The sequence below is a fragment of the Emydura macquarii genome, unplaced genomic scaffold (genome assembly GCF_026122565.2).
Source record: "Emydura macquarii macquarii isolate MOO-44397 ecotype Brisbane River unplaced genomic scaffold, CSIRO-AGI_Emac_v2 contig_2422, whole genome shotgun sequence".
Classification (NCBI taxonomy): Eukaryota; Metazoa; Chordata; order Testudines; family Chelidae; genus Emydura; species Emydura macquarii.
In genome coordinates, this window is record NW_027132559.1 from 33881292 (window position 1) to 33898084 (window position 16793).

The 16793-nt window shown below is 37.8% G+C and overlaps 1 protein-coding gene across 8 annotated transcripts in view; it reads right to left on the bottom strand.

Annotated features, from left to right (window-relative positions):
* The window catches only part of CDK14 (cyclin dependent kinase 14), a 464786-nt gene that overhangs the window by 297059 nt on the left and 150934 nt on the right, over positions 1 to 16793 (bottom strand). For all 8 annotated transcript variants that reach the window (XM_067562226.1, XM_067562222.1, XM_067562224.1 and 5 more), the window contains exon 5: positions 12276 to 12355. In XM_067562226.1, coding sequence (XP_067418327.1) covers positions 12276 to 12355 — 80 coding nt within the window. The remainder of the gene's footprint in view (positions 1 to 12275; positions 12356 to 16793) is intronic.

Sequence of the window (16793 nt, forward strand, 5' to 3'; positions counted from 1 at the left end):
CAGTCCAAAAGCAGCAGCTGGGAAAGTGAAACTAAAATAAATCCTGGGCAATCCTGAGTCTGTGGGAACTCTAGAGAGGGAAACGACCAGCCCTATCTATGGCCCTGAAGAACCACAGTGTTTAACCTTGACTTTAAGAGGAGGTCTGTTTCCTATAGCTTTTTTACTGTTTGAACTATAAATGGCTGCTTCTTCCCGACAGGATGTGCTAGTGGTGTCGTCGTGTGGCCGTAAAATCCCATGATCAGAGTTCCAAAGAGCAGACTGCCACAAACACCATCCAAATCATTTTATTTAAAACTTTGTGAACCAAAACTCATTACAATCTCGAGGAAAATACTGAAATTGAAGAATAGGTTACACATGCAAGGAAGAACTGATCCTTTACCTCCAGAAGAATGGGGGAGGGGGAAATGGTTGCAAAACCAAAAAGAGAAACAGAAACAGACTTGTACTCTTCTGGGTTCCCTGCCTTCCTGATTATCGAAAGCCTCATTCTGGAAAGCATAGCCCATGCCTCTGTGAAGCAGATACCTACATACATCCCTTTTACGCGAAAGGGAGAATGTGTTAAGATAGAACAGTGTCCTGGGTTTGGAAAAGGATTATTGACTGCACTCAACATGTAGTGTTTTGCTCAACTCTAGACTCTGCTTATAAAGAAGTGACTAGTCCCATTTTTTATGAAGTTTTCCAAGGAGAATGTAGTTTGCATGCTTTGTAATGTATGTAAAAGCAAAACGACAATACACCAATAGGCAATGGCTAAAACAAAAGGATACATGCTCCCCCGTGTCATCTAACAGATACACACAACTTGCCTTTATTGCTATGCCTATGTCTGAGCAGCTCAGTCAGTGTGTCATTCCACATTGCTGAACAACTCTCATATGAAATTTGCATGAGGAAGACTCATTACAGGGGCGCTCTCTCCCCTGTATGTATGAAAACACTCTAGTTACTTCTTTATGAATTAGGCCTGTAGTTAGGAAACAAACACACTGAGCATGGGGAAGGTTTTATCTTTTGGATATCTTAGAGTATGGCTGCCACCCCAGTTTGGGCATAAATTGTATCTTATATACTACACAGAAAGTGTCATTTACTGCCCTACAGCCACATGCTCCAACTCCCCTTCATATCAGGTATTCTCTGTGTTAATCAAGACTAGTATATGACCCTTACAAGGATTTGGCCATGTACGTTACTCACTTTTTATACAAATTAAAATGTATATCATACATAATAGTAACATATCTCTCTAAATCATTCAGAATACGGTGCCTTATAAATATCTCATTTGCCAGCATCTTTCACGCACTGTGCATTGTGGTAATGAAAAAGGAGGCTCCGAGACAATATTTTAAATTTACATACAAATCAGTGTTTACTGCATTCTTTTCAGCAGTTCAGGATTCCAACTGTGCCTAGCATTCAGTAGCCACAGAGGATTTGTTTATTAAAAATATATATATATATATATATATATATATGGGGGTTAGAGAGCTTGTACCTGGAAAGCAGACTTCTCTTTTGTACTCTTATTTTGACATTTGCCAGTCTTTAATAAATAGAAAATCAGTTCTGATGGGATACAACTGTTGCCTGTTACTGTTCAACATACACAAAAGGCCCATGGAAAAGCTAAGCCAACTGGTGCAAAAACTGAATTGCCATCTTGTTCAGATACCTTCGAGGCTCAGGATACAAGACTGGGAGAACAAACAAAGCATTCAAAGAGATCTTGACAGAGATTAATACTACCTCTGATACTGGTCAGTGCACAATCACTGCTCTGAACTGAGAGCTAGCTATACTGTTGATCAGATTATTATTTTCACCCATGAGAGATATAGCAAAGGAACACAAACTTGAAAGCCCCCTAGGATTAGGGGACACTACTACGAAAGACTAGAAGCTTTGCACACTGGGTGGTGTCAAGGTCCAATTTTGCCACATAGACCATGGAGTCACAGGGAGTTGTGATTAGAAGGTCTCTCCTTCAGCATTTCCTTTCAGCCCAAGTAAGGACAGCATAGCTGGCTTTCATCTCCATTACAATCAGCTTCCTGCCAGCACCTGCACCCTCTAGTCCTTCAAATAGAGGACAGGTTGCAGAGGGAAAAGCTAATGCTGATCTTAGCAGAATGTCCTCTAATTTTATGTAGGCTTTAGTCAGTACACAAGATGACTAAATCTGCACATTGCTTAGAATGCCTGTTCCCGCACACATTCCCACATTTACCTGCCAATCACGGACCACACACACTTTTAGCAAAGAGGTTTATGGCCAGGACACTAGGGAGGGACTGTCCTTCACAACGGCACTTCTGTTCCATGTGCTGCAACTGCAGCTTTTCCCTATTTTGCTCCCCTCCATGCTGTGCAGGACTGGCGGCATAGGAGGCCAAATTAAGGAGCTATGGGAAAGTCATCTCAACAAAATCAAGGCTGAAACAGTTCAGATGTCTATATTGAATAAGAAAAGAAGAAAATGTTACACTTGCCCAACACAGATGGCTACAGTAAGACAACAGAGAATTAAATAACCAAGCCTTGGGATTCCGATTTGGGTCAAAATCATGAGACTATTTGGCCTTCCAGAGGGAGGAGAGATGACTTAATGGTGTCCTGAATTAATAGATTTGTAATGTGCTTCATTTGGAACTAGCACAAGATTCCTTATACAGCATATTAAAAATGCATATCAAAGAAACTAGAACATCTCCTCCAAAGAAAGCAGGGCTGTCTGCAAAAAGGCTTATATTTAAAGTGACAGAGAATGAGGAGACGATTCCTGCCACTGCAAAGAAGTTAAAGGACACTTAAAGGAAGTCTCAACACATTCTTGTCTTTTCTGAAATGAACCCAAGAACACAGGCCAAAGGAAGATCATAGCTTTGACTTTAAAAAGATTATAAATCAGTACAGCAATGTTCTTTCTGAGGGAAAAAATATATTATGGGAAGTAGATTTAGCTATGAAAAGCTGGAGAAAATCCGATATTTTGCATGCAGGAGCCTCCAAGCCAAGCTGCTCCTCCAGCTAGCTCTCCCTGTCCCAGTGTGGACAGATGCTCTGGCAGATCCTCCATGCTTTGACTGAAACACAGGGAACCTGGTATCCTGCTTCCCAAGCAGTCACTCGCTCGCCCCCACCCCCAGGCTTTCCTTTGGCAACTCCAGTCGCACCAAATTCCTGGCCTTACTGGGGCCAAAGTCCCCAGTAGAACTTTCTGACAATCATGAGCCTCTCTGACCTGATGACAGTTCATAGTTGAGTAGTTTAAAATTCAGATGATGATTTTTAATGGGAAATGTCATCATCATCTTACATCCACATCCCAAACAATCCAAAACATCACAGATGCTCTTGGTGTGGAGACAAACGTAAATGCTGCACTAGGTCTATGACCAGCAAGAAGCCTGGAAGGGAGTGTGAACGGACTCTATTCACCCTCTACTGCTTCTAGCAAACTGAAGAGAGGCTGCACCATTTCATCAGCACATTGGAAATAGAGCAGTGCCTCGCTTGGAAAGGCTGAAACAGTGCTACATGATGACACAAGCAGGACTGGAAGCATAGAGGAGCCATGTAGCTTGTAGCTGGCTAGCTGGTGGCAAGAGAAGCAACCAGTGATGGACAGACACATTCTGTTAGGCTTCTCACCTGCCTGTTTCAGCCAGTCACTTCACTAGCCTCCATCAGTCACAGTTCAGAACGAAAACAAGGAAAGATATTGCAAAAAACTGCTGGGGGAGGGGGAAGTACAGCTAAGGAAAATTATGGTGGTGGGGGGCCACGTAGAGCTGGGCAAAAAATTTTGACCTAATATTTTTGCAGCTAAAAATGCAGGTTTGGTGACACCAAAATATCTTGAATACATGGGAATTTCTCCAACTTGTTTCAGTCAGAACAAACCCTAAAAAAAAGCAGCAAAACAATTGGAATGTTTTGCCTCGACATTTTCAAAGCCAAATTTTTCCATATGAAATAATTTTGTCTTGAACTTTCCTTCAACTTATTAAAAAATAATTTTAAAACATTAAAAAATGTTTTAAATGAAAATGAAATACTTCATTTTGCATGAAACAAAAAGTTTCATTCAGCTTAAATCTTTTCCCATTTTCCAAAAACATTGAAAAAATTCAATTTTGGTTCAATACAAAATATTTTTCGTTACTGCTTTTTGTTTTTCAATGTTTTGGAATTTCCAGAAAACCAGTAAATCTTACTATTTGCCCAGTTCTGGAAAGGAATTTTCTGCAGCTTTGCCTATGCTCCAAGTAATTGCTATCCTAACAAACTTTCTCTCTCCGGCTATAAATGGAGGATTAAATTAAACATGAATGAAGAGTAAAGAACAATCCCATATTATCAGGAAGATGGAATGAACTACCAAATTCATTTTCCATTTCTAACTTCTATCATTGATGGTAGCAATCCTTAGAGACACCACTTTGATTTCTCTATAAACAAATATGAATCCCTTTACTTCACCCTTTACAGACACTGCTAGACTGAATGCAGCAGCTGTTCAGTAGGCTACAGCAAAGCTACACAACTTTCCATATCTTACTCCCATTGGGTTCAATGAAGAACAGGCCTAATGCCATTAATCTTCCAAAGAGTGCCATCTTTGCTAACTAAAGGTTGTTAAGACCATTTTATTCATCAGCAAAAGTCAACAGCTGTAACAGCATAGTACTTTCTATACTATATTAGGACATTGATTCAGTATGGTTTCATGAGAAAGACAACTACTGAATTCCCAATATAATTTCCAGTGGTTCTCTTCAAGATGGTATGGATAAACAGTACATTCTTTTTTTGAACAACAACCATATATGGCTGCTTTACAGAACCATAGAAATATAGGGCTGGAAGGGACCTTGAGAGGTGATCTAGTCCAGCCTCGTTCGCTGAGGCAGGTCAAAGTACATTTAAGCCACCCCAATTGGTGTTTCTCCAACCTGTTCTTAAAAACCTCCAATGATGGGGATACCCACAACCTCCAGCATTCTTGGAAGCCTATTCCAAAGTTTAACTATCCTTATAGTTGGAAAGTTTTTCCTAATAGCTAACTTAAATCTCCCTTGCTGAAGATTATGCCAATTACTTCTTGTCCTAGATATGGAGAGCAATTGATCAGCATCCTCTTTATGTCAGCCCTTAACATATTTGAAGACTTATGAAGTTACCCCTCCCCCCGGGTCTTCTTTGCTCAAGGCTAAATGTGCCCAGTTTTTTGTTTTTTTTTTAAAACCTTTTCTCTTGGTTATGTTTTCTAAACCTTTCACCATTTTTGTTGCTCGCTTCTGGACTCTCTTCAAATTTGTCCACACTTAAAAATAGTTGTGGTGCACGAAACAGAACATAGAACTCCAGCTGAGGCCTCACCAGCACCAAGTAGAGCAGAACAATTACCTCCTATGTCTTACATACGACACTCCTGTTAGTGTATCACAGAATGATATTTACCTTTTTTTGTAATTGCATCACATTTGATTTGTATTCCATTACAATACCTACATCCTTTTCAGCAGTGCTACCATCTAGCGATTTATTCCCTGTTTTGTAGTTGTGCATTTGATTTTTCCTTAAGTGCAGTTCTTTGCACTTGTCTTGGTCTGAAATCAACAAGATGTAATTCAACAAATACTCTAATTCATCAATGTCAATTTGAATTGTAATCCTGTTCTTGAAAGTGCATGTAACCCCTCCCATTTTATAAGTACATTCTTCACTCCATTATCCAAGTCATTAATGAAAACACTGAATAGTACTGGATACAGAGCAGACCCCTGTAGGACCTCACAAGGTACATCCTCCCAGTTTGACAGCAAACCACTGATAACTACTCTTTCAACGAGTTATGCTCTCATATTATAGTTATTTCATCTAGACCACATTTCCCTCATTTGCTTATGAGAATGTCATGTGAGACTGTGTCAAAACAGTCAGTAAAAATCAAGATATATCGTGTCTACAGCTTCCTCTCCCCACCCCCATCCTCTAAGCCAGTAATCCTCTCAAAGAAGAAAATTACGTTGTCGTTTGGCATGATTTGTTCTTGACAAATTCATGCTGACTATTACATACTACCCTATTGTCCTCTAGGTGCTTACAAATTGACTGTTACTATAATTTTACCAGCATTCTTATAAAATAGTTTTTTCCACTTTGTATCCGAGAACTGAATATACAATGAAATAAGGCTTTGATTTCTGAAGGAAACCCAAGAACTGTTATTCTTCTAGGTGTTTTCTGTGTAGTTACTATTTGGAATCAATTCTCCAAAGAAAGAAGTCTGATGGAGAGCTATTTTGTACTCTTGAACTTTCCAAGTTCAGAGAACATGCAGTTTGTGTGGTTTGTGGTATGTTATGGGACTTAGTCAATTCTCCTGGAAATCTCTAGGCTTTTACCTTTTTTTTTTTTTTTTTTTTTTGGGGGGGGGGGGGAGAGAAAGGACACATGGACTCTATGGATGAGAATGAAATATTTTGTGCCATTATTTCTAACCCTCTTGACTGAGAATGAACTAAGACTTCACACAAAAGACTCAATGAAATGTAGATTTCAATGCTTTATAAAGTATATTTTTGTATAATATTTTTGATATTTTAGCTTTTGTGACGCATCGGTATATCAAATTATTGACCTCTATGGCACACTCCTGAGGAAAGAGTGGGAGGGGTCATAAATGAGACCATATATTTGAATGCCTAGCTGTGTATTCAAAGTCCTAAATTTTTCCTCTCTATTTGCAATAGGATGTGTTCTCTGCCCTCGCATATAAATAAAAAATGCTCTACAATTATTCGGATCTGTAACCAGTACCAGATATATACTGTACTTATGTTAAAAGTTCATTAGGTGAATGCTCACTCATATGAAATCTTGAAATGCAATGTCAGTGGTAGGACACTTCTCATGTTGGGAAGTATTACTACTATTTTGTAATGCAGTTGCAACCCAAGGCCCCATTATGCTATGCAGCCCACAAACACACAGGTAATCAGAGTCCCTGCCCTATAGAATTTATCATTTAAATTATATATTCTATAAATTGGATTAATAAAAATAAAGAAAAATGAGTAACCAAAACTAAGTGGATATTAGATAAATGCATTTTTCAAGATTAAAAAGAGGTGATTTAAATGTAAAAACTGATAACACTTAAGCAATTCTTATTAAATGGCTCTTTCTTGATGTTTGGAAAGACAGCTCTCAGGAACAATAAGTGACTTGATAATTAAACTCAATCCTGGAATTTTAATAAGAGTATCAATTAAGTTAAACACAGCAAAGTTGATGACAATATAGATAGATATGACAATATAGATAACATATGAACACAGAAAGGACAAGCAATGTCATATGCTATGAGAGATGGCCAGCATTGAGATGAAATAATTTTAACAGTCTGCCAAAGAAAGGAACTTCACAGTAAATGAGTTAACTTCACAAAGCAAGTCAGACATTGGGCTTAGGAATGTTTTTGTACACACGAACATGGGAAGAGAAACCTGCAAAAATGCCTTCATATTGATCAGGAGGAATTTCAATTATCCAGATATCAAGTAAGGTAGGAATTGTGGAACGATCAAGAAAAAAGTTTGTTTCTAGAAGTAGTTTCCATTACATAGTTCAACAGCCAATCTAGGAGATCAGAGGCTCTGCTAAGCATATTACAGGAAATTAAGCAGGTACTATACATGAGATAAAGGTTGGGCTGGTGAACTATTGCGTTGGTTGTAGTGATTTTAATATGATCTTTTTTGAGAAGCCTACTGATATCAATATTTCCATGCAACAATAGTGATTGCTATATTGAATAAACTTGAGCCATCTTTAACACAGAGATGTATACACTGGATAATGCAGCTTTTATAAAAGTGATTTGATATGAAAATACACTAAGTAAATCATTCCCAGATCAACTGATGTTTGAAATAGGACACTGTAAGCCAAATCAGAGGGGATGAGGGAGGTGACAATCTACACATTGGTATGCTAGTAGAAGGAAATCTGAGTTCATGTAATTCACATGCCATGTAGCCAAGAAGGTGATATAGGTGAAAGGGGTGGCCTATTTGAACTCACACCCATTTACACCCTCTTGGCTAGCTCCTTTTCTTACTATATATTCTCTCTTTTGACTCCTCGGAAGCAAATTAAATCATCTTTGACTCTGTGAGCTAACTTCAGAAGTAACAAGGACCCAGCAATTCGCATGTCAGTAAGCAAGTTTGCAGTGCTAAGGCAGCATAATATGGGGCAGGGAGAACGTGCCAGTTAGAGCCAATTTCAGAAGTGAGTCTATGACTTCAAGAGGCAACCAGACATTAAACAGATGAACTCATGTAGATATGATCCTGTTTTCATGCAAATGTACCTAAGAGTCAAAAAGGGGGAAAAGACAAAAAATGTACATTGTCCAAGCAAAATTATTCTCTGTCTCAGCAAGTCTCTGTCTCTGAAGTTTTCAGGGACATGAGAAAAATTATAATTACTATTCTCTGCTTTTTTGGTATTCTGTTGATTTATTTTTTGTTCTTCAATTATAATTACTTTGCTCTCTTCCCATTTTGCCCAACTTATTCTAATTTATTCTTCTTCCCCCCAATCCATATATTCCTGTTTTTCAAATCCTGCATTTCTTAATTTAATCTTTTTTTCCCAGTTGCTTTGTTTTCCTTTGAGCCTCATTCTGTTGCTGTCACAATGGCAACAATATGCTTCTCTACACACAAGCCAACTACAAAATTCCCTCAGCATGAGTACTGCTCAAGATTTCAGTCTGTGACTTCCCCTTAATTAGCATCACACAACATCTCCAACAGGAGGAACACAATGCAAGAATTTTATTTCCCCCACAGCTTGGCACGACGGGTCATGAGAGATGCTAAACAATTAATTTACACCAGTTTTAATTTATACGTTACTGGATTTTTGCCTGACTTTGATTCACTGATGGAAAAATTGAAAACAGGGCATGAGTCAGCAAGAATAAAAACTGTCTGGCTTCCACATTATGAAAAGCTCTGGAAAGAAGTCTGTGTGTTTAACTTGCATGCCTGCATGCTGTCCTCTGGCTCATGAAACGCATTTTTTGGCTTGATTAGATCAACACTATTGTACAGATAACAACTAAAATTAGAATTTGACCTTATCTGTAAATGGTAGCTTCTCTAGCTCCAGCTATTCTAGTCCAAATTGTAGGACTGCACCCTTTAATCAGCAATGGAGACAAAGAAAAATTCTTCAAGCAGGTTTAAGTAGCTCAGAGCTTCCCAGCCTCATCACTTTTTAGTCTCATGTATATCAGGCCTCTCCAAGGAGTTCAATATAAAGTATTTATTCCACTTTCCATTTTTATTTCTATAACTAGAACTATATATTGTTTACTAGTACAGGTCTGCCTCAACACTGAAAAAGATTCCTCAAACAGTTACATTTTTAACTTATTTTTCTTTCCTTCTCTGGTTCTCAGCTAAAGTTTGTGCTCACCAAAAGATAAAAATGACCCCTCCCCTCCCCTCTCCTTCCCCTTCCACCACCACACATAGCTTCCCAAAAAGTTACAGAAATTGGTTTCCATCATTTGCCAATGGCATCCACAACTCTATATGAGGTTCCACAGAACAGAAGACAGGAATATTTTTAAGAAAAATGTGTTGGGCCCTGATCCAAAGCCTACTGAAGTCAAGGGAAAGCTCCCGTTAACTTAAATGGGCTTTGAATCAGGTCCCAGTAAAGAACAACACTTAAAGAAGGGCACTTCAAGAACATACATAATTTGAGGCCTTTAGGAAATCCCACTGAAATCAAGGGAGTGCTCATGCTTCAAGTCTGATACATGATTAAGTGCTTTGTTGGACAGGAGCCTTGGAGCATTAGCATTTCAAGTCAAGCTGTTTGTGGACTTTTCTATGCTAGAAAACTTTCCTGCTTTAACTATATGAGTACAGTTCAACAGCAAAACACTTACTGTAGATACCAAAACCAACAAGAGTCCTGTAGCACTCTAAAGACTAACAAATTTAATTTCTGTAGGCATAAGCTTTCATGGGCTGCAACCCACTTTGTCAGATGCAAGAAATAGAAATCAGATGGGGGTATATATATATATACATCCAAGGGTAAGGAACAGCAATGGGGAGGAGAGGTGTTAGCAAAGTCCATTCAGTTAGAGTAGTTGAGGCCTATTCACAATCATTGATTAGAAGGTGAGAATGTGTGAACAGTGACAATTACTTCTTGTAATGAGAGAACCATTCCAAGTCCCTATTCAGACCCAGTTTGACTGTGTCAAGTTTGCATATGAGTTCCAGCTCTGCAGTTTCTCGCTGAAGAATGTTTTTGAAGTTTTTTTGTAGAAGTATGGCAACTTTCAAGTCAGCTACAGTGTGTCCTGGGAGACTGAAGTGCTCTCCTACTGGTTTATGGATGTTACCATTTTTTATGTCTGATTTGTATCCATTTATTCTTTTGCGTGATGACAGTCCGGTTTGGCCAATGTACATGGCAGAGGGGCATTGCTGGCACATGATGGCATATATCACATTAGTAGATGTGCAGGTGCATGAGCTCCTTATGGTGCTTATTGAAGCAGCACTACAAATACAGACAATGCACGTTTCCTCACACTAGCCCATCTATTGGCATCTCACCCCTGTCCTTGGTTAGTATAGTCTTAATGCTTATGGAACAATGTATTCTGCTTAGACTGATGACAAGAGTGTCAACTGGGCTGGTGTTCTGATGTGCCATGAACCTTTCTCCCCACCTTAGGAACTGCACTAAGACTGTCAAGATATTTCATACAAACCACTGGATGCTGTATCAGAGCTTGCTACCAACCTGAGCTGAATCTGAATCAGTGACCAGAAGGTAAAAGGTTTCTTATTTCACCACCAGTCCCCATCTTTGGCACCCACCAACAGAGTAGGCCCATCCAAAGCTAGCATGTGCAGCAACCTCTGCAAAGGAGCTCGCAGCAGCCAAGTACAACATAAAGAACCTGTCACCAGGAAGAAGCCAGAGGGCTGATGAGAAAGGATAGAGGAAGTGGAGCAGAAAGCATGACAGACCTCTGGCAATCAGCTAGAAAAGAGTCATTCCTAGAGCCAGACAGTCCAGGGCAGGCTGGGGGAGTGAGGGGGGGACGACAATACAAACCCAACCATGCAGAGTCCATTCTCTAAAATGGTAATCAGTCACCCTAGTTTTTAAGGAGCTTGTTAGATTTGTCACTGAACCTACAATGGCTCTCGCAATCAAAAAATGCAGAGATGAGTTCTATATAGCTGTCTTTTAGGGAACATGGCCTCACGTAAGCAAAAAGTTAAATCCATCCCTCATTTTAGGTGCAGCTTCACAAGCAAAACTTCCCCAACATATTATACCAGTGACAGTCCCCCCCCACCCCAAACACATACTCTACTAAGTATGTCATTGTACCCAATAGCAGTTCTCAGACAAGCCAAACTACAGAGGCACAGATTTGTTTTATTTAACATAACTCCCACGTTATAGGGAGGTTTTGATTTTTCAAGTACCATAGCCGCCTCCTCCAGCAGACATACCCATATAATTTAAAATCTCAAGCTATTCAGTACTGTGTGGTATTGAAGAAAATGAGTGCAATGTGTTAGAAATAATAAAACAGGTTGTCCCGGGGGTGGAATGGGGAGACCGAACCCTTTATTGCCTGCTCGTTCCACCTCGACGCCGCGAGTGAGCAACAAGGGGGTTACTTCACAATTCTTTTATCCATAACAATATGTACATGTATACATTTCCAGCAACTCCCCATAGACCTTTATTTGGTTACATTGACACCTATACAATGAATATTAACAACTACATAATGAATACAATTATACCCGCCCCTGTTTGCTGTTTACAGGATTACCATACAGAGGTCAGGCACATCACCTTAAAACCTATACATTTTACACTAACATTCTTTGAAGTAAAGGCATGCCAGGAGGAGAAGGAAGATAATGCTTTCTTCCCACCAAAAGGCCTTGCACAGGAATGGCAATAGATTCATCTCCTGCGCAGATGGCCAGGAAGGGAGGAGGAGAAGAGAGATAACAGACTAACTAAAATTCACACCAATTAACAGAAACAAGGTTTGCCCGTGCCTTGACCCTGTTCCCTGTAATTTAGGCCTGATTACTTGTCCAGCTTTTAACTCTTTACTCTCCTACACAATGCAATTAAAAAAAAACCATGAATAATCATGAAATGTGTGTGCATACCTTCCCTGATAGCTGTAAATGGAGTTCCTTCCTCCTCTTGTAATCTAATCACCTTCAGTGCCACCAACTTCCCATTTACCCTGGAGAGGAAGGGGGGAGGGGAGAGGAAGAAAAAAAGAGAAACATACATAAAATTAAGGGGAAAAATGAATATTCTGTTACAGGGCTTATTTCCCATCATGTATTATTTAATTTCTCTGTCAATGTCAGTGATTCACTTACAGCACAGTAAGAAACACTTCATAGCCTCCATAATGTCAGCTTTAAATATTCACATTCATGTAATCCAAGAAGTGATCTCAGCTTTCTGTGAGTCAGCCTCTGTTTCCTTTCTATCATAGCACTAAAGTGTAGGCTTTGTTTAAAGAAAGGATAGCATTGTAAAAATCTGGTTTATTTCTTTGATCATTTAATCCAAACAGAACTTCAATCAATCATTGCACATATGGTATACCCATATTTATATTTATTGTTCTCATCCCCCTGAATTATACCCCACAATAGTTACCTTCCAAGAGTCACGGAAATTTGAGGTGGAAAATATGTTAGGTCATTCATTCTGTCCATTTCCCCTTAAAGCAAGATTGTTCCCTAAAGCAAATTCCTGAGTACACTGCCCAGACTAGTTTTTTATTATAATGATACCCATTTATAAGGTTTAAAATAATGTGCTCCCATGGATCAAGCCTCACAACAGATGTCTGTCTCTTTCAGCTCTAGTCGACTGAATTAGTTTCCAGTATGTAACATTTAATGCAATTTTTGCCTAATCTGCCCCATCTGCTCAGACAGTTTATTCAGGTGAAGCTTGGTCAATAACTCAGATGACCAAAACCATCTTCAACACCTTACTTCTCAAAAGTTTACTCCTGCATTAAGACTTTACGAGACTCCCTAAATATGAAAAGGATCGTTGGGGGTAGCATTCCCAACATGATATTATGCAGTTGGCAAACCAAGAATTATTGTTACAATTTCCTTTAAAAAAAACAAACAAACCAGTGTTAGATTTTGTAGCTGAAGAGCCCAGGAGACTGATAGAGCTTTCAGACTCCAGTAGTTGTGGAGGCAATTCCTTATTGCACTGAGACTTAAAGTATGTTGTTCTGAATCTTGTGGCAAGATGACATGAATATCTAATCTAGTGGTTTTCAATTTAGCTGCTCCCTCAGGCTTTATTTTTTAATCTTTAATGACAGGGTTGCTATTGTATTTTATTCTTCTATTTATTAGTAGTATTTAACATTTACATTGTGATAGTGCCTAAAGACATCAGCTAGGTTGGACCCTATTGTGCTAAGTAATCTACAAACATACAAAACTCAAGTCACCCTAAAAAGGCCTAATTTTTCAAAGGGTGGGATACTTAAACCTCTTTAAGGTAACTCTAATTGAAATCCAAGAACTGAGATGCCCACAGCCATTAGTCATCGTTGGAAATTTAGTCCCTCCCACTAAGTTAATTTTTTAATAAATTAGACATTTCACTTATTAATGTTTGACCTCTATTTGTATTTAGATTGTGGTAACAAAATGTGTCAGGGGTATTTTAGAAAGACAGGAAGACAGTCTTTGCCCTAAATAGTTTAAAATCTGAATATACAAGGATAGAAGAATGGAATGGTATAGAAATGTGTCAGACATGCAAAAGTGGCAAGTTCGATGAGAGACGTGTGGCTTATTGATTACATATCGGTTTGTTTTAATTCCTTTAAGTGTCCTTAAACCACCTCTTCCTGCAAACAAATTAGCTTATTCATAAACTATATAAATTAATTAGATCAGTAGATTACTAAATTGGCTACTTTCACATACGGGCGCAGGAAAAACATATCTTCAGGAGGGATTTAAATGAGGAGAGGGTGAAAGTTTTGCAGATTCAGGCCAGGAAAGGTGTTCCATTTCTAGATGGCAATGTGGAAATCAGTGGGAGAAGCAGACAAATGAGATATCAAGGCTGACAACATTGTTTGAGTGGAGGAAATGGGGTGGCAGGGGAAATGCAATAAGAGACAAAGACTGGTAAGTAGGGAGAAGTAGCGTTAGGAAGGGGCCATGTTCATATAGATTATGTTCTTTTTTTATTCTGAGGTTATTGATCTTTTTTCTACCTATTCAATTAATTTTACCACTGACTAGCAATGAAAGTAGAAAAAGTATATAATTGAAATTGATGAATCTTAGTGTTCTTAATTTACAGTAGATGAGGCAGTTGAGGGATGAAACAGTTATTAGCATTTTGTACAATATTTGTCATTTGCTTTGGTAGAGCTCTGGGCAACTATTAATGCTATTGAAATGATTCAACTCATCTTGAATGCTTGGTTGCTCAGAGATAGCAATACCCTGTTTTTGTCCTGAAGATACCAATCTCTTACCTTTCAAAAAACATAATTTTCATCTGATCTTGTTCCAGTTAATTATTAGATTGCTAAGAGCTTTTTTTACTTTAACTCATTCTTTTCCTTAAGTGTATTTTGGGGAAATAGAAGATGAATTATCATCATTTAACAGTGATAACTGGATGTATTTTCCGCTTCCAGCTGTTCCCACTGAGGCAATCTCAACCTTGTCATGCCTTGTCTGAAGTGCAGATGTGGCTATCACAGAATCCTTAGAATCAACACTGAAGAAAACTGTCATGCTGAAAATTAGCTTCCCAACCTATTAAAATCTACCCATGCATTTATTTGGAAGATAATCAGATAATACTTTACAATAATACCAGGATGAATGGCTTAATCTTTGTCTTCTACAACAGTCTGCTATAGTTTATGTTATTATATTCAGTATTGGATTAATTATTTTATTATTATTATTAAAAATAAGTAGGAAACACCGCTAGGTAGGGAGTCTTTAGGCAATCTAACAATAAGACAGGGTTGCTGCATCTTATAACATCTATGAGAAAAAATTATAAGAAATGTATAATTCATAAGAAATAAGAATAAGAAAACTCTATGCTCACTTTCCCGCAATCAAGATAAGGGTATTTCACTTTCTCAGCATCTCCCATTCACATTGTTAATTGCGTCATAGGTTCCTATTAAGGACAATATTGATTATACAATCATTGCATTGTCTTATTCCTTTCTAAACTAATAGGGTTTCTCTCTCTCCTCTCCCCCACCTCGAAAAATGCCTTGAGATAAGCTGCATAGCTTCTTACCATCTCCAAACATCATTTGAATTAATTCTCTTATAAGGTCTTTATTCACTCTGGCCTTCCAGCTATCACTAGTAGTTTATAGATAATATTTAGACTCAGGAGAATTTTTAGAAGTCTAAACTAGTTACTATTTTTGTTTACTGTTTTAAAATGAGTAGTTTTGGAATTTTATTGTAAACTGTTTCTAGCATGCTTTGCATGAAAGGTGTTAAAGAACTATGGGTTTATGTACATACATATGGCACATTATAAATTATGCATATTCTAAAATCATAAGTGAGCTTCAGCCCATTTGAACCAGATGTTCGAAAACAAAAATCCTAATAAAATGTATACATTACACATCATTTTCCAAAGCAGGCTATAATGTCAACATGACCCAAATTAATTACATTGAGAAAACATGACTATTAATGGGAAAATGTTGGAGATTAGAAATCATTTATTGCTCTAATCGTGCATCATTAAAAAAATTTAATACTAATTAATATAAAGCAATTGACGGCTAATTGGTTTTTCTGGCATAATATGGATAATGCATATCTAGAGAACAAAAGATAAGAATGGAATACTATTTATTTTCACAAGTTCTTCCTTTATATTTAAATGTAATAAATATTCTAAATATAACACCCTTAAGGGGTTCAATTTATGTAAAATCCACCTCTAGGATTTTAATCTGTTTATTTTGTGAAAAATTTTATCACTAGCTAGAGATGAAACTTAGTTCAAAGCTCTAACTAGCACAGACTTGGGGAACATTTCTGCAAAGAAAGACAAATCACCAGATGGCATCTGTACTACTTCTCTAATTCCTGATGTTACTCTCATCTCTCAGAAAATTAATTTGTATAAAAAAATGGACTCATAATAGATATTCATTTACATAAAGAATATAAACTTTTTCTAACACCATATAAATCCCTCATGTTCAACAAAACATATTCTGTAGTTATAGCAGCTTCACAAACAGATGTCCAAAGCCCAACAGGGTTAATGGTTTTCATAAAGCCATGCTCTGCTAGCATTCTGCTATACATGCTATAAAGTAAATCTGTAGTCATTTTAGCACTTCAAATTACTCCACAGAATTGGTTTCACACTCAATAAAATGTTTATTTTAATCATAAACATTTGAGACAGTTCAGTGTAAACTCATAACTTCACCAGTTCTGCTAAAGATGTATTTTTCCTGTAAGTATTCAATAACACAATGTAAAGCCTGCCAATATCGCTTTTCAGCTTCTATGACATTTTTACCTGCAACTCTTTAAAAAAATTTAGCTAGTTGCTTAATTGATTTCTGCTCTTTTAAATAAAATAATAAATTAGGGACTATATTCTAGTGT